Source organism: Schistocerca gregaria, chromosome 2 (assembly GCF_023897955.1).
Source record: "Schistocerca gregaria isolate iqSchGreg1 chromosome 2, iqSchGreg1.2, whole genome shotgun sequence".
Classification (NCBI taxonomy): Eukaryota; Metazoa; Arthropoda; class Insecta; order Orthoptera; family Acrididae; genus Schistocerca; species Schistocerca gregaria.
Genome location: NC_064921.1, coordinates 393,716,913 through 393,743,696, shown reverse-complemented (window position 1 = coordinate 393,743,696; position 26,784 = coordinate 393,716,913). Strand labels below are relative to the sequence as shown.

At 38.0% G+C, this 26,784-nt stretch overlaps 1 protein-coding gene across 5 annotated transcripts in view; it reads right to left on the bottom strand.

Annotated features, from left to right (window-relative positions):
- Positions 1–26,784, bottom strand: part of LOC126321992 (maestro heat-like repeat-containing protein family member 1) — a 262,008-nt gene that overhangs the window by 66,214 nt on the left and 169,010 nt on the right. For all 5 annotated transcript variants that reach the window (XR_007558737.1, XM_049994248.1, XM_049994247.1 and 2 more), the window contains 2 exons: positions 16,352–16,466; positions 12,898–13,044 (listed from right to left, as the gene is read on the bottom strand). Coding sequence is in view for 4 of the 5 variants with exons in the window: in XM_049994248.1 (XP_049850205.1) it covers positions 12,898–13,044; positions 16,352–16,466 (262 nt within the window). In the remaining variant the exon portion in view is untranslated. The remainder of the gene's footprint in view (positions 1–12,897; positions 13,045–16,351; positions 16,467–26,784) is intronic.

Sequence of the window (26,784 nt, the reverse complement as noted above, 5' to 3'; positions counted from 1 at the left end):
TGATAGGCAGCAATCTGTGTTTGTTTGCCGATAATGCCGTGGCATATGGAAAGGTGTCAAAGTTGAGTGACTGTAGAAAGATAAAAGGCAACTTAGACAAAATTTTCAATTGGTGTAATGAATGGCAGCTAGCCCTAAATGTGAAAAAATGCACGTTAATGCAGATGAGTGGGAAGATCAAACATGTACTACAGTATTATTATTGTCCTGCTTTAATAGTCAAGTTGTTTACATATCTGGGCATAACACTACACAGCAGTACGAGGTGGAATGAACATGTGAGAACTGTGGTACGGAAGGCAAATGATCGACTTCAGTTTACTGGGAAAATTTTAGGAAAGAGTGGTTCACCTGTAAAGGAGACCACATATAGGATGATGTCATTGGTCAAAGCTGACTGGTGGAATCAGACACTAGAATTTGCCATATCTTCACACAAGAATTATGCCACGACATGTCTACAAAATGTACATATTGTATGTGATTGTTGTAAGCACAGGTTAACAAGTTGGTAGTTTATAGTTAATAAATCACGTGTATGTAAGAAGTCAAGTTGTTGTGGTAAAAACAAAGATTCCAAGACTTACCAAGCGGGAAAGTGCCGGCAGACAGGCACAATGAACAAAACACACAAACATACACACAGAATTACTAGCTTTCGCAACCGATGGTTGCTTCTTCAGGAAAGAGGGAAGGAGAGGGAAAAACGAAAGGATGTGGGTTTTAAGGGAGAGGGTAAGGAGTCATTCCAATCCCGGGAGCGGAAAGACATCCCTTAGGGGGGAAAAAAAGGACAGGTGTACACTCACACACAGACACATATCCATCTGCACATACACAGACATAAGCAGACATATTTAAAGGCAAAGAGTAAGGGTAGAGATGTCAGTCGAGGCGGAAGTACAGAGGCAAAGAAGTTGTTGAAAGACAGGTGAGGTATGAGCGGCGGCAACTTGAAATTAGCGGAGGTTGAGGCCTGGGGGATATCGAGAAGAGAGGGTATACTGAAGGGCAAGTTCCCATCTTCGGAGTTCGGGTAGGTAGGTGTTGGGAAGTATCCAGATAACCCGGACGGTGTAACACTGTGCCAAGATGTGCTGGCCGTGCACCAAGGCATGTTTAGCCACAGGGTGATCCTCATTACCAACAAACACTGTCTGCCTGTGTCCATTCATGCAAATGGACAGTTTGTTGCTGGTCATTCCCACATAGAAAGCGTCACAGTGTAGGCAGGTCAGTTGGTAAATCACGTGGGTGCTTTCACACGTGGCTCTGCCTTTGATCGTGTACACCTTCCGGGTTACAGGACTGGAGTAGGTAGTGGTGGTGGTGGGAGGGGGCATAGGACAGGTTTTACACCGGGGGCGGTTGCAAGGGTAGGAGCCAGAGGGTAGGGAAGGTGGTTTGGGGATTGTGACGCTTTCTATGTGGGAATGACCAGCAATATATCCTCTCTTCTCATTATCCACCAGGCCTCAATCTCCGCTAATTTCAAGTTGCCGCCACTCATACCTCACCTGTCATTCAACATCATCTTTGCCTCCACACTTCCGCCTTGACTTACATCTCTGCCCATACTCTTTGCCTTTAAATATGTCTGCTTGTGTCTGTTTATGTATGGATGGATGTGTGTGTGTGTGTGTGTGTGTGTGTGTGTGTGTGTGTGTGTGTGTGTATACCTATCCTTTTTTCCCCCTAAGGTAAGTCTCTCCGCTCCCGGGATTGGAATGACTCCTTACCCTCTCCCTTAAAACCCACATCCTTTCATCTTTCCTTTTCCTTCCCTCTTTCCTGTTGAAGCAGCCGTCAGTTGCGAGATCTCGAAATTCTGTGTGTGTGTTTTATTCATTGTGCCTATCTACCGGCGCTTTCCTGCTTGGTTCAGTCTTGGAATCTTTGTTTTTAATATATTTTTCCCATGTGGAAGTTTCTTTCTATTTTATTTACATCATCATATATATATGGACTTACCAAGCGAGAAAGCGCTGGTAGACAGGCACAATAAATAAAACACACAAACACTAGCACACACACACACACACACACACACACACATATCCATCCACACATCCATCCACACATACACAGACACAAGCAGACATTTGTAAAGAAATATATATAGAGGGAAACATTCCACATGGGAGAAATACATCTAAAAACAAAGTTGATGTGACTTACCAAACAAAAGCACTGGCAGGTCAATAGATACACAAACAAACACACAAAATTCAAGCTTTCGCAACCAACAGTTGCTTCTTCAGGAAAGAGGGAAGGAGAGGGAAAGACGAAAGGATGTGGGTTTTAAGGGAGAGGGTAAGGAGTCATTCCAATCCCAGGAGCGGAAAGACTTACCTTAAGGGGAAAAAAGGACAGGTATACACTTGCGCACACGCGCGCGCGCGCGCGCGCGCACACGCACACACACGCACACATCCATCCGCACATACACAGACACAATACACCTGAAAAATATGGCACACAGTTCTGACATCTAAAAGCAATGGACTAAATTTCACATTTTACAAGAGATGCCATACAATCGAAAGATTTGTTGAACACTCAGCTTTCACTGAAACACAGACACTACTATGATTGTGCAGCATCTCTTATAAAATGTGGATTTTAGTCCATTCCTTTTAGATATTTTAACTATGTGCCATCTATTTCAAATGCATTACATACAACTTCTCTATATACTTCAGTTATAATTTTTGTATGTCTTTACACACGTTCCTTGCTCCTAGTGCCACACCTTGACTACGTACATAAATGTGATTCATTTACTACAAATTATCAATCTGTCAACTTGTGTTTAAAATAATCGCATACAATATGTAGGTTTTTGGAAATGTTGCAGCATTATGTTTCTGTGAAGAAGATACTGACATCTGCTAAACAAAAACTAAGTACGTTTTGTAATACACTTCTTATTCTTCACATAAAGTATGGCCAAGGTCTAATGATTTAGCCCTAATCTTGTAGACTTCTGAAGATAATAGATTAATCTGTTGAAACAGAAAAAGCAGAATAAAAATATCTGTGCAACTGACAACAGGTATTTATTGTGAAATTTAAGAACTATATTTTTACAAGACATAGTTTTCAAAATTATGCCTGCCTCTTTCTCCCTTTCCCACTGTCAATACAAAACAAGACAATTTCATTTACAGTTACATAAAGGAACCCATTTCATAATTACTATTACTAAACTGACAGCAAACATTTGGATACTACTGTTACCCAAAACCACATTATTTAAATGCTAAATTTATCTCTTTTCTCTCCACCTTCCCTTCTTCAGACTTCTGTTGTAAACTCATACTGTTATTACCATCGGAAGCCTCATTTTCAATTAAAAAAAATTTTTTTTTAAGTCATCAGTCTTTCTAGTTGCTTACCTATGGTCTCCACTTTTTTATATCCTGTGTCAATATTTTGGACTGTGATTCAAGTACTGTTCCAACATACTACAATTCCTTCATTTCTTACATTTGTTCATGGAATTCTTTCCTCATCCACTAAACCGACATCATAAACATAACAACTTTCTTGTGGGAACTATATTTTTACTTTTCTAGTTTCTTTGTGTGTCATCTCTGTGGAACCCATATATCTTCCTATAACCCTACTCTTCAGCTATTAAAGACTCTTCTTACCTGTGTGAGTGTAGTGGTTCATTTCACTTCTACTGATCTGTCCGAAGTACATATTCTTAACTCAATCAACAGCAATAATTTCTATCCAATCTCTTTTTTTCTTTTCCTTCCAATTCTTATGCATTTATGCTTGCTCATGATTATTACTTTATGCCCAAAGACCAGTTCTTGAAAATTCATACATTATGCAATGTAGCACCAATTACTTCACGAGTAAGTACAACGCTTTTGTCCACCAACACTTATAGCCTTTGAAGTGTGACTGCCATAATATTTCATAATGATGAAAGCACTCATGAAGTATTCAATCTCCTGCCTTTCTCTTACATCATCAATTCACATGTTTCTTCATTCTTTCCAATCCTGAAATTGTAGTCTTTGCATGGTCATCAGACATTCATTCTACATTTTTTAGTAATTTTCCAGTCCTACCAGATTCTCTCTATTCTGTTATTAGCTTGTTGTGTGACATGAAGATATGTTCCCTGGTAGTTATTTTCCAAAGAATGAAGTGCTGCACTCATTCAGGAAAAAAGGTTGTTGTTGATAGTTTTGACTCCTGTTAATTATCATGTTAATAAATCACATAAACTCATGATATGATTCGAAATTGGGCTATGATTTAGAGAACATTACTTTTACTAATCCTCTTTTGGTATCAAAAGAAATATTCACTTGAGGAAACTGTAAACTTACAAGGAGGTAGAATGGCTGAGTATTCATCTGATAGCAGTGAAATTTCAGTCTGCTGACAGACCCACTAACACAGAACAATATTTACCCCTAACTTTTTGAAGTATATGTTCCTTCATCAGGGAGACTTTTTCTCTCCTTCGTAAGTCACTCCCAGTAGCTTTCATCTAAGGAATCAGATATCTCTACACTAGCAGCAATATCAATGGACTAACTAGGGGACCCTCCATACCGTAAATCACAGATTTTGATGCGCTTCAAATTTGTTGTAGAGGCACTTATCCTGAGTACCTGACTATCCAGTTTTTCAGCGATGGGCCTTAGTTTTTCAGAAAATTGATTTTGATGTTCAATGTGTGCTTTGTATATCTGTAACGTTACAAGCATTCCGAGCAAGCCAGCGTAGTGTAGCGATAAAAGTTCAGGGCTACTGCAGTGGAGGTATTGTGTTTTAATCCCGCTTGTGTATTTTTTTTTTTAATCAATCGAAATTTTCAATTTTATTTCAAAGAATATCAACAATCAGGTGTGCAAAATAATAAATATATATTCAGTTACTCATTTTTTTCAAATATTCATTCCGTTCATACAACTGTCACTTCTTGTATTACCTGAAATCGATCTCCGCCCATTATCATACCCTCTCCTATGAATACCGTCAGCCGTAATGGGAACCCCAGCTCCTAGTTGTGGCCAATGAGGATGTGAGTTGCATTCCTTTACGTAAATCTAACTACAGCATCAGTTGCTCGCAAAGTGTCTCTAGTGCTGTGTGTTAGGAAATTCTGTGAAATTGAAGAACCAAGTGTTTCTGCAGTAGTGCAGTCAGAAGAAGATCCACAAGTAGAGGAGTTGAACAAAGAAGCAAAAGGCGAAATCACAAATGCCATTAAATACGCTGAAAATCTACTCTGCGATTTGAATCTCATAATGAATACACCACCTAGTGTGATCTCTGCCAATTCCGCTGCAATTGACGATGGATATGTAGCGCAATATGGGATCTCTTGGGCGAAAGACAGATCATTATTGATGAGGAATTGATAGATATCAACGAAGAAGATGAATTGGGAGAACATGATAGGACCACAAATGGAACAAATATTTGGAAAAATTAATAACTGAATATATATTTATAATTTCACACACTTTACACCACTGATTATTGATATTCTTTGAAATAAAATTAAAAAATACGTTTGATTTTGGAAAAAAAAAAGAACTTCAAAATCAATTTGCTGAAAAACTAAGGCCCATTGCTAAAAAACTGGATAACCAGGTACTCAGTGTAAGTGCCTCTGCAACATATTTGAAGTGCATTGAAATCTGTGATTTACAGTATGAAGGGTCCCCTTGTAAGAATAATACAGTTGTGCGTGTTGCTGCTGCAGCTATCATTAAGCTTCAATACAGTCATTTATGTAGGCTCTTACCTTTCCGCCTGATGATCATTTTCTTTCTTTCTTTCTTTTTACTTCAGATGCAACTATGGTTCCAAAATTGTACATGCTGAGAGCATATTATTATTATTATTATTATTATTATTATTATTATTATTATTATTATTACCGTTCCTTTCTCAGACGTTATGTCTGGTTAAAAATGGAAAGTGACGCGGACCTTGATCAAGCGTGACTTCCTTTTAACTGTACGGTATATGTTACACTGCATTTAGGAACTTTTGGGTAATTGAACATGTATCAATAATTACAGATTTCGAGATATATATATATATTTGGATGTAGCTGTATTGCGTTGATGTACTGGTGGATATTGTGTGGTATGACTCCTGTAGGTGATAGTACAATTGGTATAATGTCAACTTTATCCTGATGCCACATGTCCTTGACTTCCTCAGCCAGTTGGATGTATTTTTCAATTTTTGTTTCCTGTTTTCTTCTGTATATTTGTTGTATTGGGTATGGATATTTCGATTAGTTGTGTTAATTTCTTCTTTTTATTAGTGGGTATGATGTCAGGTTTGTTATGTGGTAGTGTTTTATCTGTTATAATGGTTCTGTTCCAGTATACTTTGTATTCATCATTCTCCAGTACATTTTGTGGTGCATACTTGTATGTGGGAATGTGTTGTTTTATTAGTTTATATTGTATGGCAAGTTGTTGATGTATTATGTTTGCTACATTGTCATGTCTTCTGGTGTATTCTGTATTTGCTAGTATTGTACATCCGCTTGTGATGTGATCTACTGTTTCTATTTGTTGTTTGCAAAGTCTGCATTTATCTGTTGTGGTATTGGGATCTTTAATAATATGTTTGCTGTAATACCTGGTGTTTATTGTTTGATCCTGTATTGCAATCACAAATCCTTCCATCTCACTGTATATATTGCCTTTTCTTAGCTATGTGTTGGATTGTTGGATGCGTCTTGATCGATGTGTGGCTGTGTTAGATGATATGAGTGCTTTCCATGAATTATTATTATTATTATTATTATTATTATTATTTTCGATTATTCCCATTCAAGGGAGCGTTTGAACTTGAATTCCTTTATGATGAATGTTTATGTTTTTTCCAAGCCCAAATTTTCTTCATGTGTTCACTGTGTTGTTTCTTTCGCTCCGCTGTCCATTTACATCCTGGTCTCTTCTGTGTTGTGGTGTCAAATTTATGTTTTTTGATGATGTTCCTGAATTCAGTTCTATTTTCTGCATCGTTTACTGTTATGTGTGCTTGTCTGAGGTTCTCTTAACTTCTTTTATCCATTTTGTTTTTCCCCTGCCTGTGTTGATGACTTTAAGAATTCGCTTTGAAATTCTGTTTTCATTCACCCTGTGGATATGTCCGTAGAACTGCATTCTTCTTTTCCTTATTGTATCCGTAATCTTGTCGGTGTATTTATATAATTCTGATGTTGGTCTCTTCTTCCAGATTCCTTGCTCTTGCATTGGGCCAAAAATTTTCCTGAGAATTTTCCTTTCTTGTTTCTCTATTTCTTTGATTTTAGTTTTCCCACCTATTTGTGTTGTTTCAGATGCATACAGTGCCTCCGGAAGTACGACAGTGTTGTAGTGCCTCAATTTTGCGTTAATGGATATGGACTTTTTGTTATAATAGTTCCACGTGAGTTTATATGCATTCTGTAGTTTTTTTTATTCTTTCCTCATTGGCCTTTAGGTTGATCCCTGATGACAGGATGATTTCTCCCATGTACTTAAAATGTGGTACTTGTACGATTTTCCCATGGGTTGTCACAATAGGCAATTTGTCTTGTGCCACTCTTTCTATGTACTGGGTATTCTCATATGAGATTTGCAGGCCAGTTCTTTGTGCAATTTCGTGTAACTTCTCTATGGTGTTAGTGGCTTCTTTTCTATTATTTGTGAGGATTGTAAGGTCATCCGCAAAAGCTAAACACTTCACATTGAATCTATTATCTTTTCTAATGCCAATTTGGATTCCTTTGACTTCTTTTTCCCATGTCCTGATCATTTTTTCAAGAATGATATTAAAGAGTAATGGTGAAAGTCCGTCACCCTGTCGCACTCCAGTTTGGATTTCAAAAGGTTCCGAGATATCCCCCATAAATTCAGCCTTGGAGACTGTGTCAGTTAATGTTTCCCGAATGATTGCTCTTGTCTTTTTGTCAATGCTGAACTCTTCCAGTGTCTTGCAGAGTGCTACTCTGTCTGTTGAGTCATAGGCCTTTTTAAAATCTACAAAAGTAACCACTGTGTTTCAGGTGTTTCTCATCTGGAGAATCATTTTCAGATTCCAGATCTGCTCTATGCATGATCGTCCGTTGCGAAAACCAGCCTGGTATTCTCCTATTTGTGGGTCAGCTTGTTCTTCTAATCTATTCATGAGAATAGATAGGTTTTTATATGTGACCGGTATGAGTGAGATACCCCTGTAATTATTTGGTTCAGTTTTGTCCCCTTTTTTGTGGAGTGGATGGATGAGAGCGCATTTCCATTCAGAAGGGATCTGTTCTGTTTCCCAAAACCGTAATATGATTTTGTGAATTTTTCCTGTTAATCTGTCATCATTTAGTTTCCATAGTTCTGCAATAATTCCATCTTCTTCTGGGGCTCTATTGTTTTTGAGTGTCTTGATAATTTCTACTATTTCATTGATGGTTGGCGATTTAGCGTCAGGATTTGGTGTAGACGTCTCGTAGTGAAAATTCTCTGTAGGTCTTTCGCAGTTGAGAAGTTTGTTGAAATAGTCTGCGAGGATCTGGCAGTTATTCTTCGTGTTAGTTTCTAGTGAACCATCCAGTTTCTTGAAACAAAGGTTGGGTGGGTGGTATCCTGCAATATGTTCTTTAAACGTCTTATAAAAATTCCTGGTGTTGTTTTTCTTAAAGTCTTGTTCTACCTCATCTATTCGCCGTTTGTCATAATTTCTTTTTTCCCTCCGAATAGTTTTCGATGATTGTTTTCGGATTACTGGAAATTGTTGCCATTTTTCTGATGTTTTGTGACTATTGTAGTTTTTCCAGGCATTGGTCCTTTCTTCTATTGCTTGGTCACATATTATATTCCACCACCTGTGTTTTCTCCTTCTTGGGAGTTGACCCAATTTCATCGTGGATTTGAGGACGTCCACATTATTATTATTATTATTATTATTATTATTATTATTATTATTTACCATGAGAATTTTGCTCTTTTAGCTTTTAAGTATGACACATTTAGCAGAACAAGGGAGAAATTCTTGTCCTGGAAGGCTACCACTATGAGTAGTAAAGATTTTAAAGTAACTTAGAGCTGACTGTGATAAAACTCAGGCTCTAAGTAGTAGTGGGTCACTGCTACAGCATGCTATCAATCTATAATCATATAGACCACACACTATAACAGTGTTTTCAATAGTAGATGGCATTATATTTTCATGAAGTGAAGTTGTATTGATGGCCCGTAAAGTATTTATTCATGCATAATTATGGTTGATCATAAATATTCCACTTTTCTGTGTCAATTATTATGCACTCAACATTCCCACTGTATGTGGAGTAGTTGTTTCATTTCATCCAATTATTTGTATTATTATATAGTGGTAATATTTTAAATGCTTTCCATAAAATCCTGAACAGATGAATTAAGAACAGAAGTACCATATTTTATGGACTATAAGATGCTACGGACTATATGATGGACATTAATTTTTAAATAATTAAAAAAACATTTTATCACTTTTATTATTAGATTGAAAAAAAAAACTGTTTTATAAAATTGAGCTGACCTTTAAAATCCACGAAAATCATCATCTGAACTTTCTTCTTCTTCTTCTTCTTCTTCTTCTTCATCTTCATCTTCATCTTCATCAAAATCATTGTCCTCTTCATATATACGAGATGGTCTTCAATTCCACAGAGAGCATTACTTATGCTGCACTTCTTGAGAGATTTAACAATGAAGTATTTGAAACTTCCTGGCAGGTTAAAACTGTGTGCTGGACCGAGACTCAAACTTGGGACCTCTGCCTTTCGCGAGCAAGTACTCTCCTGCGAACCTTGTAGAACTAGCACTCCTGAAAGAAAGGATATTGCGGAGGATATTGCAAGGTTCACAGGAGAGCTTCTGTTAAGTTTGGAAGGTAGGAGACGAGGTACTGGCAGAAGTAAAGCTGTGAGGACAGGATGTGAGTCACGCTTGGGTAGCTCAGTTGGTAGAGCACTTGCCCGCAAAAGGCAAAGGTCCCGAGTTTGAGTCTCGATCCTGCACACAGTTTTAATCTGGCAGGAAGTTTCATGTCAGTGCACTCTCTGCTGCAGAGTGAAAATCTCATTCTGAATGATGTATTTTTTCATTCTAGACCACGACTGTATTACCCACAACCCACTTGTTTGATTGTTTTAAGGGTCCCTCCACCATGAATTCATGTTGGGTTTTATCCATCATCCATTTCTTCCACTTCTCTCTCAAGTACACTTTATTTGGTTTATTTATCAAGACGTCAAGAGGTTACAATTGAGAAGTAAATCCTCCTGGAATAACAGTTAGCTTGGTGTTTCCCTGTCTCAATTTCTCTTTCACAGATTTTTTCAAATGACTACTAAACTGATTTACCACAAGAGAACCCTTCTTCAATAGAGCACCTTTCCTTCTCTCCCATGCACTGTTAACGCATAATTTCATACCAGCCTCGACCATCCAACCCTTGCCGTCTACATTAACAACATCTGGCAGTATTTCAGACGGTTTTGGTATTGTTTAGCACTGGCAAATGATCATTTAGTACTGTAATGACACCATGAAAGGACAACAGTGTAATGCATTTTTTCATGTCCACTTCTTCTTATACATACATCAAAAAAAGTTTTGCATCATCCCAGTTCACAGAACTCCTGAAGATAGATGTTGACTGTGCATACTGTATCACAGACACAGTCCCTTTGTTCGGATATGTCACTAAACCATGCATGAGCAATGCCTATTACATGGAGAGGGTCCAACAGCTGATCAGTTCCAGTCATTCCCCCTGGAAGGAGGTACATGGCTCTTGTTGTCTGTAGTTCAACCATGCCTAGATGGTCAATACCGTAATTTGATCGCGTCCGCATTGTTGCTTTGTGTCAGGAAGGGCTCTCAACAAGGGAAGTGTCCAGGCATCTCGGAGTGAACCAAACCGATATTGTTTGGACATGGAGGAGATACAGAGAGACGGGAACTGTTGATGACATGCCTCGCTCATGTCGCCCAAGGGCTACTACTGCAGTGTGTGGCTGCTACTAATGCATTATGGCTCGGAGAAACCCTGATAGCAACACCACCATGTTGAATAGTGCTTTTCATTCAGCCACAGGACGTTGTGTTATGACTCAAAATGTGTGCAATAGGCTGCAAGATGCAAAACTTCATTCACAATGTTCCTGGCGAGGTCCACCTTCGCAACCCTGACATCATGCATCACGGTACAGATGGGCCTACAACATGCTGAATGGACCGCTCAGGATTGGCATCACGTTCTCTTCACCAATGAGTGTCACATATGCCTTCAATGAGACAATCATCGGAGATATGTTTGGAGGCAACCCAGTGAGGCTGAACGCCTTAGACACACTGTCCAGTAAGTGCAGCAAGGTGGAGGTTTCCTGCCGTTTTGGGGTGGCATTATGTGGGGCCAATGTATGTAGTTAACGGTCATGGAAAGTGCTGTAATGGCTGTACAATACGTGAATGCCATCCTCTGTCTGATGGCGCAGCCATATAGGCAGAATATTGCCGAGGCATTCATCTTCATGGACGACAATTCACATACCCTTCATGCACATCTTGAGAATGACTACCTTCAGGATAATGACACTGCTCAACTACAATGGTCAGCATTTTCTAATGACAAACTCAATTGAACGTGCCTAGGATAGATTGAAAAGGGCTGTTTATGGACGACGTGACCCACCAAACACACTGAGGGATCTACGCTGAATCGCCATTGAGGAGAGGGACAATCTACACCAACAGTGCCTTGATGAACTTGTGGACAGTATGCCATGATGAATACAGGCATACATCAATGCATAAGGAGGTGCTATTGGGTATTAGAAGTATCAGTGTGTACAGCAATGTGGACCACCACCACTTAAGGTCTCGCTGTATGGTGGTACAACATGCAATGTGTGCTTTTCATGAGCAATAAAAAGGGCAGAAATGATGTTTATGTTGATCTCTATTCCAATTTTCTGTACAGGTTCCGAAACTCTTGAGGTGATGCAAAACTTTTTTTATGTTGTAGTTACAGTTTTAGCACCTTTCATGGCAACAGTCCTGTTACTCAGCACATCAAATGTCAGAGGAGTTTCACCCATATTTGCAAATTGGCTTAGTTATTTGCAAATTGGCTTAGTTCCACAATTGTTTCCTTTCAATGTTGAATAACAAAGCAATGGAAAGATAATATTTTCTCATCATATTCTTATGACATTTTCTAGATCTTTTGGTTCGCATGCTAAGTCCATGACGCTTCATAAACCTGTAGCACCAACCAATACAACCCTTAAAATCTATTAAGTTCTTCTGTAGCGCTAGCTCATGAGAGTGTATTTGAATTATTTTTGTATTAATTCCAATGCCATTTTGACGGTGTCCTTGAACCCATTTCAATACATTGTCTTCTAGTTTTGGCCATTTTGCATTCAGTCCTCTATTTTCACATTTAGTCTTCCTCATTTTTTCAGTTCTTCTTTACTACTTGCCATATGGTTTTTTCTGTTGGCAGAGGGCCGAAATGCTGCTCAGATGCTCTGTTTCCATCTTCTTCTGCATATCTTACTACTTTCAATTTATATCCCACATCATATTAATGCTTTTTATTTTTTCCATGTTGCCAGATAGAGATAAGTTTCCCAAGGCATCAAATATATGGCTATTTTCAAGACTGGCGGGAATTTGAAATCAAACATTGGACATTTTTATATTCATTTCGAGTATAAGATGCACTTGAATTTTGTTTGAAGAAAAAAGTGCATCTTATGATCCATAAAATATGGTATAGACATAATTGCAAATGCTACCTTACCTACAACACACACACACACACACACACACACACACACACACACACACACACACAGGTATTACATACCTGTTCCTGCTCCCAGCAAGAAAGTGAAGCCAGGCCTTTTAAACACAATTGCCTGACAACTGGAGACGGATCAGCCAAACAGTTCAACAAGTTTGACATAATACTTTCCATGAGGACCATCTGGAGACTACCTCTCATGGCCATTAGCTGTAAAAAAAAATGCTGTCATACAGAAACATATTACACTGAGATGACAAAACTCATGGGATACCTCCTAATATTTCATCAGACCACCTCTTCCCAGTGCAATGCAGAAACTTGACACTGCATGGACTCGACAAGTCATTGGAAGTCTCCTGCAGAAATACTCAGTTATGCTGCCCCAGTAGCCATCCATAATTGTGATTGTATTGCTGATGCAGGATTTTGTGCTTGAGCTGATCTCTCCATTATGTCCCATAAATATACAATGCTATTCACATAGGGCAATCTGGGTGGACAAGTCATTTGCCCGAACAGTCTGAATGTTCTTCAAACTAATCATGAACAACTGTGGCTCAGTGACATGGCGTATTTTCATCCATAAAAATTCCATTGTTGTTTGGGTACATGAAGTCCATGAATGGCTGCAAATTGTCTCCAAGTAGCTGAACATAGCCATTTCCAGTCAATGATCAGTTGAGTTGGACCAGAGGACCCAATCCATTTAATGTAAAACTTCTCACACCATTATGGAGCCACTGCCAGCTTATACAGTGCCTTATTGATAACCTGGGTCCATGGCTTCATCAGTTCTCGCCAAGTGACATCAGAATTCATATCAACATGCCACATTTTTCCAGTCACCTAGGGTCCAATTGGCATAGTCATGATCCCAAGAGAGGTGCTGCAGGCAATGTTGTTCTTTAGCAAAGGCATTTGTGTGTGTCATCTGCTGCCATAGCACATTAACACCAAATTTCATTGCACAGTCCCAAAGGATATGTTCACTGTATGTCTCACATTCATGTCTGCAGTTATTTCATTCAGTGCTTCTTGTCTGTTAACACTGACAACTCTACGCAAATGGCTCTGCTCTATCACTGTGTTGTCCATGGTGAGATGTAATGACTGAAATCTGATATTCCTGGCACACTCTTGACACTGTGTATCTCGGTGTATTGAATTCCCTAACAATTTCCAAAATGGAATGTCTCAAGAGTCTAGCTCCAACTACCATTCTGTGTTCAAAGCCTGTTAATCCCCATCACTTAGCCATAATCACGTCAGAAGCCTTTTCCAATGAATCACTTAAGTACAAGTGAGAGCTCTGCCAATGCACTGCCCTTTTATACCGTGTCTATCACCAGAGAAGTTTGTGGCACAACTTGACAAGAAGAAGGGACCGGTTGGTAGGACATGTTCTGAGGCATCAAGGGATCACCAATTTAATATTGGAGGGCAGTGTGGAGGGTAAAAATCATAGAGGGAGACCAAGAGATGAATACACTAAGCAGATTCAGAAGGATGTAGGTTGCAGTAGGTACTGGGAGATGAAGCAACTTGCACAGGATAGAGTAGCATGGAGAGCTGCATCAAACCAGTCTCAGGACTGAAGACCACAACAACAACAACAACAACAACATCACCATCTGTATATGCGCATATCGCTTTCCCATTACTTTTGTCACCTCAGCTCAGTGTATAGTAAAATAACATCAGATGCACAACTTTTTGTGATAATGAGGGCCACTCTACATCACAGTCTATAACCTAACCTATCCTAACGGCATTTCAGTTAAAAAGTTGTGCAACAGTATTCTGTACTGCTGTAAAGTTTCTACAGTCTGATATTATGAAGATGTGCAGAAGCAGAACAATGCTAATATGCAATGTCTTTCACAACTTGTATATTCTGGTAAAATGGTGATTACATATTGATGAGCCAAAACATTGTGATTACTGCCCACTATGAGATGAATATCTCCTTGCAGTCTGTGACACAGTAAGGAAAGTATACAAGCAGAGCAGAGACAAATGAAGAATCTTTCAGGCAATGATACATTTAGCAAATAGGTAAATCTACTGACGTAAGTGACTTCAACAAAGGGCAATCTGTTATTTCCCACCACCTGAAAATGAACAGCTCAGTTATGGTGAAAGTGGCCAGCTCTTTACATGTTACTGTCTTGAGTATCTATAGAATGTGACTGATAGTTGGTGAAACCATGAGTAGATGATAAGCTGTTGGACATTCATTCTTCAGCAGAGACCATGGAAGTCAGAGACTTATCTGAACTGTGAATCAGGAGGGGCAGCGATTTGTGGCACGTCTAATTACAAAGTACAATGCTGGTGTAGGTACAAGTGTCTCAGTACACACTGTTCAGCACACATTGTTGAACATGCATCTGTGCAGCAAACAACCCCTAAGTGTTCTCCAGTTGACCTAATGACTATCAATTGTGACTGCAGTGGGCACAGGATTGTCACAACTGGACCATGACACCTGATCCGCACATTTGTTGCTACATGAAGTCTATTGTCATTTCTGAAAATGCCATCACCCAGGCAGTTGGGTGTTGCGTACGTGCACTGTGCCACAGTCGAAGGCTGTTGGAAGGCACTATTATGCTATGAGCACATTCAACTAGACGTTCATAAGACCTACGGCAGCAATAAAAGGCACTTTGATGGCTGTGGCATGTGAACATTAATGCGAACCACCTGCATGCCTTTATGTGTGATATGTTCCATGAGGATGATAGCCCCTTACAGCAGGACAACTGTCTATGTAATAAGACCAGAACCATGTTACAATGGTTTGAGGGGCACGAGAGTGAACTTTGGAGATCTACTGGCCACAATATTTGTGTGATCTGAACCTGATGAAGTACATTTTAGGACTTTTCTGGCAAAAGCTCAATCTTCACTAAACCATCGGTCAGCAATTCATGTGGATTACATGATCTGTACAAAGACATGTGGTGTCACCTAACTCTGGACACCTACCAATGACTTGTTGAAGCCACAACATGCAGAAGTGCTGCTTTATTACATTCAAAAGTTGGACCAACACACGGTTAAGCAGTTGGTCATAATGTTTTGGCTTATCAGCCTAGTAATTAATGCAATAAGCAGAGCCATGACCCTAGTGCACCTTCGACATACTGACAATTGAATATGTAAGTGCAAAACAATATAATCTGAATATTTTAACACAAATTCTGTCTTCACAATTTGCATTACACAAATCAAATTACAGTTGTGAGTGCCACAGTCTAATATTAATATTAACTATATTTTAGGTGTTTCATTTATTTTCTGTAATACTTCAATAGATTTCTAAAGTGTGAGAAAAGGGAATCCTACATGGTAAGCCTCTTAGGACAAGTTATCAAATTAAATCATAATTAATCAAAATGATGACAATCAAACAGAAAAAAGTAATATAAAAATGAAAATGTAACAGTAAAATGCCGAAATGGTTTTCACCCTTCATCCTTTCCAATAAAAGCTCATACTTTAAACTTACCTCTGCATAAAATGCAGCTACTGTGATTCTTTGGGGCTCATAGTTACTTGTTCCATATTGGTTGAAACATCCCACCAATTTTGGTAATGACTGCGGCACACACTGACATACTTTCCTGAACAGCAACCATTTCAGAAGATCACAATAATGGAAAACAACAGAGGACCAGCTAGTAAAAAAGTGTACACTTGAACAAAAAATGAGTAATGAAAATCTTACACTAATTCGTGTTCAACAATAATTCTTCTTACAGAATGCATTTTCTCAAAGTAACACTGTCAATGCTCTAGACCTTTTCAAAGGCATCACAGTAAATTTTGTCTAAATGGAATATGTGATCATAATGTATGTAAGCACTGCGTAGTAACCTAACAGTTCTAAGGTGAGACAGAACTTTTGCTGATGACCTGGTCTCTATAGTTCAATACACAATGACCAGTTTTTGTGAAGATAGCTCTTGAATTTACTCCAGAATAGACTGCATTTCCTAAATTCATTTGCTCTTTTTTGTTATTGCTGACATTATTTGAGCTTGACAACTGTATGTCTTTGATTCTCTTTACATGTCTGCATGGTTTCCTCAATTATGTTGTGTAACTGATCACATGATATATACATAACACCAGGGTGGATTCAAAAACAATAACGTAATATTTTCATAAAAGGATGAGAAATCATAATGCAATAATAAGTTGTTATACTTGACTACCCACAGGGATTTGCTCGAAATAACGTATCTCTGTTTTTTAACCTGGAAAAAATTGCTTGCATGTTGGGAAGAATCTCTGTCCAGTAATATTGTCATCAATTACTACTCATATTTGAGAACAAATTCCTTTTCTGAGTGGCTAAAAAAATGGAGTCTATGGGGACAAATGCGTTAACCTGAGCAGCAAACATACTGAGAAATAACTTTCAGTTTCAAAGGGGAAAAAATATTGTTACTTACCATTTTATGAAACTTATGAATCCATCCTAAAAAGTTACCATGTAGAAAAAAAAACTAAAAAAGAATCACATAATTTGTTTATCAATTCTATATAGCATACTTCCTTGACCTTCCAGTCCCACTACAGTTATCATTCAACTCAAAGGAGGCCTTAGCCAATCCACCCACAATTTCAAAAAAGCTGTCCATCATATTTTCAAGACTGTGTATCCAGAAAAATAGGTTTTTCACAAGTTTTTATCTCCATTTTTAATCAGACTGTTTCTTCCATAACAAGGTGATTTCATAAAAACATACTTTTTCAGTGCAGAGTAAAAAAATACAGCAGCACAGGGTACCATCATAATCATTTCTTAAATATAGTAGAAAATGTAGTGACAAACAATTCGATAGAAAAATCACTGCAAGTGTTGCAAAAGCAACTCCCATGAAATGCTGTCACATGAATGTATCACCAATATCTCCTCCTGAAAATAAGAGTATTTTATATTCTCTCCAAGCTCATCTGGATTTGATCCCATGTAATAAGGCCTGTCTTATCTTAAATCTGTAATGCATCACTAACTCAAGGCATTTTCCAGAGGCTGAAATATGCTATTGTTAAGCCCCTCTTTTTCTGGCATTTTCACACATTGTCACAACTGACAATTTCCAAAATTTCACAAGTGATGTAGTCTAGAATAGTATCACTCTAGAGCAACAATAATATCCACAGCAGATCAGAGTTTGGATTTCAGAAGAGCTGCCCCATTGAGAGTGCTGTTCACATTTCTACACACCAAATTTTAAAACATTAAATAACAAAATAATGCAGGTTGGTATTTTCTGTGACCTACCTATTGCCTTTGAAACTGATGGTATAGCAAGTCAATGGATTATGTCATATCTAACAAAAAGGATGCTGAAAGTTGTATTTAGACTGCATTTTAGAATTGCTAAGGACATTATCTATCTTGGGTCCAGTATTGTTCTTCATGTACGTGAACAATCTTCTATCTAATATACAACAAGCACAATTAATTCCTTCTGCAGATGACATTAATACCATAAGCGCTCCAGGCATACATACAGCAACAGACGAAATGTTAAACAATATTCTTGAAAATATCACTGACTGGTTTTCAACGAATGGTCTCACCCTCGGTTTTAAAAAGGAAAAATTCACTTCTGACATCTGAATAGAGACTTGCGAATGGATTACTAACTGCCTGAAAAATCAGAAAAATTGATTGGAAAGAATAGTTACAAAAAATTTGAAGGTAATTTATAAATCTGTGTACAATCTTGGGTGAACTGCAACTGATAGAATTATCTACAGACCTTTTATATCATTACATTTAGAGTCAATAAACATAATTTGCATTTCATACTGCTGCTTCCAGTAGTGTGCAGTACCAAATAATCACCGCAACCATTGAAACTGTTGATCTGTCAGTATTTTTAGCATAAGTAAACCACGTTTAATCGGTGACTATCAAGTCTGTATTATTTATTACCTTCAAATTAATTCCATTATTTTTAGTCTTGAGTGTGACAATGTTGATGCAGGAGCACTCCTCCAGATGTGGCGTTAATTATTCCTGTCTACATCGAACCTATTGATCCAGGATCTCAGTGGCGAGTGAAATGATGAACAGATACGATTTGAACTCATAACCATGTAAATAAATATTTCTTTTCTAATAACTTTTTGTAATACTTTTAATGAACAGTTGAAATACACATTTTTAACAATGCTGGTATGACGGATCCAAGCATAGTCTATACGCTACCACTTCCCAAAAGAAAATAGTGAGGATATATGAATGAATAAATTGAAAACCATATTTCTTACTTTGTTTCATACAGATATTTAATGATATATCAAAACATTATCCTTGCCCTCTTTAATTTAGCCTTTTGCAGTGTCTTTGGTTTATAGTTCATTCAGTTTCCACATAGCTTATATATAAGGAAAGAAAAAAAATACAACACATTACACATCTAGGAGTACCACATCAGTGGTGAGGGTAACACACAATGAAAAAATAATAAATGGAGGTGAAACTTCAAAATTTTAGGTGAACACTTTGATGTGAATTGAAACTGGCAAAAAACACTTTTTGGAACTACTAAAAAAATTTGTTCAGCCACATTTGCACTTAAAATCATTGCAAATATTGGGGGTGTTTTGGCTACTACCTCACAGTACATTTATTGTCATGAAGTTTTATGAAAATAATTCACTGCAGTTCAAAAGGAACAATGGTGCACGTAACTACAATATCAGAAGAAAAAATTATGTTCATTATGCCACATTACAGCAGTCTATAGCACAAAAGAGGAAAGCACAATGCTTGGACCAAAAGTTTTATTCTTTTACCCAGTGATATAAAATGTCCGCCAGACAGCAAAGAAAAATTTGAAAATAGAAAGGAAAAAAAAATGGTTGGTATCACTAACACTACTTGCAAATGATAAGCCAGAAGTCATTTTTATAAAATAATTTATGATGTTAATAATGACTTGTTTAACATCATTGTTATTTATTGTGCAAATTATCTGTGGAATAAGAAACTGACAAACATAAAAGCAGTTCTCTCTCAATCCACACAAGACCTTCCATGACTTATCAACCACTTCTACAATAGCCATTCGGTAGTTCCTTTCGTACATTAGCTGACAAATTCAGATACATACAGCAATTAACTATTATAGCCTGGACATGATGGAGAGGTTGATTCTGAATGTTCTAGATGTTGAAGTTTAGTTACATCATGTGCCTCTACATGATGTACTGGGTAGCTATTGTAACATGAATCATGGGACTAATCTACACTCACCAAAGAGTCTATTTTCAAAGAATTACCAACAAAGGAAATTACTTATGGTTATTTCATGCTGGGCAATGCAAAACACACACCGTTAATGTGTGTGTGACAGTATTATGGGGATAATTCCTATAATCACATACATTCATACTCCAAATATCGGATTCAATCTGAATGTCATCGACTTCTTGCCACAATATTTCTGCTGTCAACCATTCAGCCATCTTCAGGTGAGTGTTTTGCACTAGAGATTACTAGTTCACAGTGCTAACCTTATACCATAAACTGGTGCAGAGATACATGTGCAAAGGCAGCCACTACATGCATGACGTCTGTTGATTTTTGTACCCTCTTCGAATATTGCTCCATCTCTGTGTGCTGGGGCATGCGTAAGGATGATACGATATATTTGCTCTCTGTCAAAATACTGGCTTATGGAGTTACAATTAAGATGTCAAATTAATAAAGTTAACTGTCATTGGTAATAAAATGCTTTCTTTCTGAAGATATTAAAGAAATTACGGGGTCCCTCACCTTATACAGTTGAAAGCCACCATTATATTAATAGGATCTTCCACCAAAAATATTTCCACCGATTCCTTAATAACTGAATTCCAGAAGGATCTCATCGAGGCCAAGATTTCAGTGGCAGAATAATCCATGGAATGTCCTCTGGAGATACAATGCTTGGCTATGACTGACTTACTGGAATAAGAAAGGGGAGTGTGGTGATCATTATCAATGCACCTTTCATGCACTGTGCACATTGTCTGACCAATGTAGGCTTTGCTTTTTGCCTAGATGAGATCCTTTTGGGGTTCAGTTACTAAGGAATCTGTGATAATATGGTTAGCAGAAGATCTTATTAATCATCATAGTGGCTTTCCACTGGATAAGGTGTTGGACCTGGTGATTTGTTTGATGTCTACAGAAAGAAAACATTTTATGAATAATGACACATACAAAAAAGTTGATTTTATTAATTTGACATCTAAATCTTAAGTCCATGAGCCTGCATTCCACGAAGAGCATGCACACCGTGTCACCATTACTCACGTGTCTCTGCACCACAGTTGGAGCAATATTTGAAGAGAATGTGAAACTCAACTAATCACTCAAGAAGCAGCTGCCTTTGTGCAAGAGTCTCTGCTTCAATTTTTGTTACAATTTTAGCAACATGAACTGTCAATTTCCAGTGCAAATCATTCACCTAAAGTTGGCTGAATTGCTGTCAGCCGAAATATTGTGGCAAGAAGTCGAAGTCTTCAGGGTGCAATTCTGAAGCTTAAGGCAGAATTTCAACAATCATGTCTGACATAGTATTTGTGTCATATGTTAAACACCGTATATATTTGTTTCACATACTAATAATCACTCTGTACGTTTCACTTAAAATGCACACTCCTAGCAAAAACTGTCTATGTAATTTGTATTTTCTACTTAAAATTAGATTATCTGCTACTTATTTTTAAGTAACTGTCCTTCCCACTTTACACAGTAATCTAGGGGGATGAGTGTGCACAGTGACAGTATACTTCATTATTACACAGGTAGCTGATAATTTTGTTCTTAGAATGAAAGAATATCTGGCACCAACATTTCAATGAAAATAAATATCTGTTTTATAAACAAAATGCCTTTGTGTTCTGCAACACTGGGAAAATATTTACTGTCTAAGAATTGTTTAGCCTTTTGTATAAAAGGAGCCTTCAGTGGATACTCTAATATAGCACATGGTTTTGGTTAATACAATTAATTATTGGTTTAAAACAGTTCACACCCTCATTGTTTTAGCATATGAAATTGTGCTTACAGTTATTTTTGTGTGTTCTTGTAATTTCTTTGTTTAGAAAAGTACACATTAAAGCAGAAAATTATTAATATCTTTGATAAAACGGGTGCTTGTATTGCAAAAAGCATCCCTTAACTCCACTCCAGTATGATACTACTGTGCCCATTGTCAATCCATCCTTGATTTTCCACTGATTTTGTCCTGTACGGTACTAGACTGATGTCACAGAAGAATAAGATCTAGCTGTACCTGACACTAGTACAGCTGGTACTTTTATGTGGTTCTGAACCCTGGGCGATATCAGCAAAAGCTGAAGAAGCAATATGAGCCTTCGAGAGAAAGGTACTTCAAAAGATCTATGGACCCATCTACAATACCATGGGGAGTAAATAGGAACAAAGAACAAAAGAAGACCTGTATCAGCAATTTGGAAAGGAACACATTGGCCGAATATTAGGGCACAAGAGGCTACAGTGGTTTGGCCACCTGCTGCTCAAAATGCCCAATGGGATTCCAAGGATGCGACAGGAGGTTCGATTATTAACTACCCTTAAAGAAGTGGAGCCAACAGTGGTGGAACACAAAGTTACCGACTGGCAACACTGGAATACTGTCTGCAGTGGATATTTCCTCTGTCGTGACTGACTGTTCCCCTTACTTTGCTTCTTGTAAACTAGTTTTATGATTTTTTTATAAAGAGCTGTTTATTCTCCTTTTACAGTGTTGTCATTTATTCTGTTGTTCTGCTGTGGGCCTTAATGGCCCGTTAATGCAATAAATAATAGTAATACCAGACATTTGTGCAAAATACATCAGAGAATGATATTATTTACATCCACATCTACATCTAAATATACTCCGCAAACCACAGTATGGTGCATGACTGAAGGTACTGTCTATCACTACTAGTCATTTCCTTTCTTGTTCCACTCACAAACAAAGTACAGGAAAAATGACTATCTACAACCCTGAATATGAGCACCAATTCTTGTATCTTATCTTCATGATCCTTACACAAAATGTATGTTAGTGCAGAAGAATTGTTCTGCAGTCAGCCACAAAACCCTGTCTTTAAATTTTCACAATAATGCCTGGTGAAAAGAGTGTTCTCTTCTCTCCAGGGATTCCCATTTGAGTTCATGAAGCATCTCCATCAAACTTGCATACCGATGGACGCCATCCAAATTGCTTTGATGACTTCCTTTAATCCAACTTGGTGGGAATCCCAAACATTCAAACAATATTCAAGTATGAGTTGCACTAGTATTCAATATGCTGTCTTCTTTATGGATGAGCTACACTTTGCTCGATTTTGTTTTACTGGGAGAATTTTGGCATTCACATTCCCTACTACCAGCCTGCAATGCTCATTCCAGTTCATATCGCTTTGCAACATTACATCAAGATACTTAACCTATGTGACTGTGTCAAGGGGCACTCCAATAATGCTGTATTCAAATTTTATAGGATTATTTTTCCAAATCATCTGCATTTACTTACATTTTTCTACATTTAGAATTAGCTGCCATTCACCATACCAACTAGAAATTTTGACTAAGTAATCTTGTATACACCTACAGTCACTCCTGCTGCTGACACTGACCATCTTGTCGTTTATGTATATAGAAAATAAAGGCAGTCCTATCACACTGCCTCCTGTCGAGCCGCCTTGAAGCGCTGCTGACAATACCTTTGTCTACGAACAGCTGCCATTGAGGACAACATACTGGAGTCTATTACTTAAAAAGTTTTCAAGCCACTCACACAGCTGGGAACCTAATCTGTACACTTGGATCTTCATCAACAGTTTGCAGTGAGGCACCATGTCAAACACTGTCCTGTAATTTACAGATATGGAATCTGCTGGTTGCCCTTCATCCATGGTTTGCAGGATATTTTGTGAGACAAGGGCAAGCTGAGTTTCACGAGAGCGTTTCCTTCTAAATATGTGCTGATTTATGGACACAAGCTTTCTTTTCTGTTTCATGGAAATTTATTTTATTCCCACTCAGAGTTTGTTCAAGAATTCTGCAGCAAACTGATGTTAAGGATATTGGTCTGTAATTAGTTATGCCCATTCTTTTACTTTTCCTTCTTCAATTTCTTGGGACTTTTTGCTGGACAAAAAACATGCAAGCTAAGTAAGTATTCTTTGTAAAACCAAATTGGGTTTCTATCTGGACCTAATGACTTTATTTGTTTTCAACTTTTTCAGTTGCTTCTCTATGTCATGAATACCAATTTCTATGTCTTACATGTGGAAGTCTGTACAACAGGTGAACAACAGTATGTTTATTTGACCCTCCTGCATGAATGATTTCTTGGACATGAAATTTAAAACTTAAGCTTTCCTTTTACTGTCTTCTATTGCCACCCCAGGCTGGTTAACGAGTGATTGGATAAAAGCCTTTGACCCACTTAGTCATTTTACATATGACCAGAATTTCCTCAGTTTTTGGGAAGATCTTTCACTAAGGTATATGGTACAAGTTTTTGTAGCTCCAAACACGGATCATCTTAAGAACGCACCAATTTCTACTAACTTTTACCTGTAAACATTTATGCTCTTTTTTGAACCAAGAATGCAAGAATCTCTATTTCCTCAGCATTTTCCAAATTTGATTACTAAACCACAGAGGATCCTTTCCATCCTTAATCCACTTAGTTGACACACACATCACAAGAGCACGATTTGCAATCAGTTTAAACTTTGTCCATAATCCCTCTACATCTACCACACTGAAACTAAGCCATGTCCATTCATTGTCTAAATGGGATGCTAACAATGGCTTACCTGCTTTGTCTAGTACAAACTCTCTCCTGGCCGCCTTGACTGGCTTGTTAACTTTAGTAACCATCATCGCTGTAATGATATGATGTTCACTAATTCCTGTCCCTACACTGACACAGTCAATAAGATCCGGCCTGCTGGTAAGTACGAGTCATAAAACATTTCTGTTGTGTGTGGGTTGTCTAACTAGTTGTTCAAGGCAGTTTTCAGAAATGGGTACAAACGTACTTTGCAGGGCTGTCTGTCCATACCCCCTGCAATGAAGCTATAGACATACCAGTTAGTACTTTAACGATGGAAAATCCAGGACGGAATACAACAAGATTATGAAAAGGATAGTTGCTATTCACCATATAGCAGGCACAGGCACAACAAAAAGACTGTCTGAAAGTGAGCTTTCCACACACACACACACACAAATATATATATATATGAGAGAGAGAAAACTAGTAGAAGCCGACCTCAGGGAAGATCAGTTTGGATTCTGTAGAAACACTGGAACACGTGAGGCAATACTGACCCTACGACTTATCTTAGAAGAAAGATTAAGGAAAGGCAAACCTAAGTTTCTAGCATTTGTAGACTTAGAGAAAGCTTTTGACAATGTTGACTGGAATACTCTCTTTCAAATTCTGAAGGTGGCAGGGGTAAAATACAGGGAGCAAAAGGCTATTTACAATTTGTACAGAAACCAGATGGCAGTTATAAGAGTTGAGGGGCATGAAAGGGAGGCAGTGGCTGGGAAGGGAGTGAGACAAGGTTGTAGCCTCAGCCCGATGTTATTCAATCTGTATACTGAGCAAGCAGTAAAGGAAACAAAAGAAAAATTCGGAGTAGGTATTAAAATCCACGGAGAAAAAATAAAAAATTTGAGATTCGCCGATGACATTGTAATTCTGTCAGAGCCAGCAAAGGACTTGGAAGAGCAATTGAATGGAATGGACAGTGTCTTGAAAGGAGGATATAAGATGAACATCAACAAAAGCAAAATGAGGATAATGGAATGTAGTCGAATTAAATCGGGTGACCAACAAAAGCAAAACGAGGATAATGGAATGTAGTCGAATTAAATCGGGTGACCAACAAAAGCAAAACGAGGATAATGGAATGTAGTCGAATTAAATCGGGTGACGCTGAGGAAATTAGATTTGGAAATGACACACTTATAGTAGTAAAGGAGTTTTGCTATTTGGGGAGCAAAATAACTGATGATGGTCAAAGTAGAGAGGATTTAAAATGTAGACTGGCAATGGCAAGGAAAGCGTTTCTGAAGAAGAGAAATTTATTAACATCGAGTTTAGATTTAAGTGTCAGGAAGTCATTTCTGAAAGTATTTGTATGGAGTGTAGCCATGTATGGAAGTGAAACATGGACGATAAATAGTTTGGACAAGAAGAGAATAGAAGCTTTCCAAATGCGGTGCTACAGAAGAATGCTGAAGATTATATGGGTAGATCACATAACTAATGAGGAAGTATTGAATAGGATTGGGGAGAAGAGAAGTTTGTGGCACAACTTGACCAGAAGAAGGGATCAGTTGGTAGGACATGTTCTGAGGCATCAAGGGATCACCAATTTGGTATTGGAGGGCTGCGTGGAGGGTAAAAATCATGTAGAGGGAGACCAAGAGATGAATACACTAAGCAGATTCAGAAGGATGTAGGTTGCAGCAGGTACTGGGAGATGAAGAACCTTGCACAGGATAGAGTAGCATGGAGAGCTGCATCAAACCAGTCTCGGGACTGAAGACCGCAACAACAATGAGAGAGAGAGAGAGAGAGAGAGAGAGAGAGAGAGAGAGAGAGAGAGAGAGACCACAGTCTCTTGCATACGAAGCCAGTTTGTACTAGTTAAGTTAGAGTCGCCTCCAACTAGTATTATATGTTCTGAGTACTTCTGCATTACTGACTGTCGACTTTCCTTAAATGACTAAAACTGTAACAGATGAACTAGGTGGCTAGTAAGAACATCTAACAATTAACTTGATTTCACTTAGACCTGTTATACTCTGCTGTCACACACAGATTCAACCTCGACAGAGACACTACTTTTGTATACTGCAATGAGCAGTTCTCTTCCTATAGCATCTTA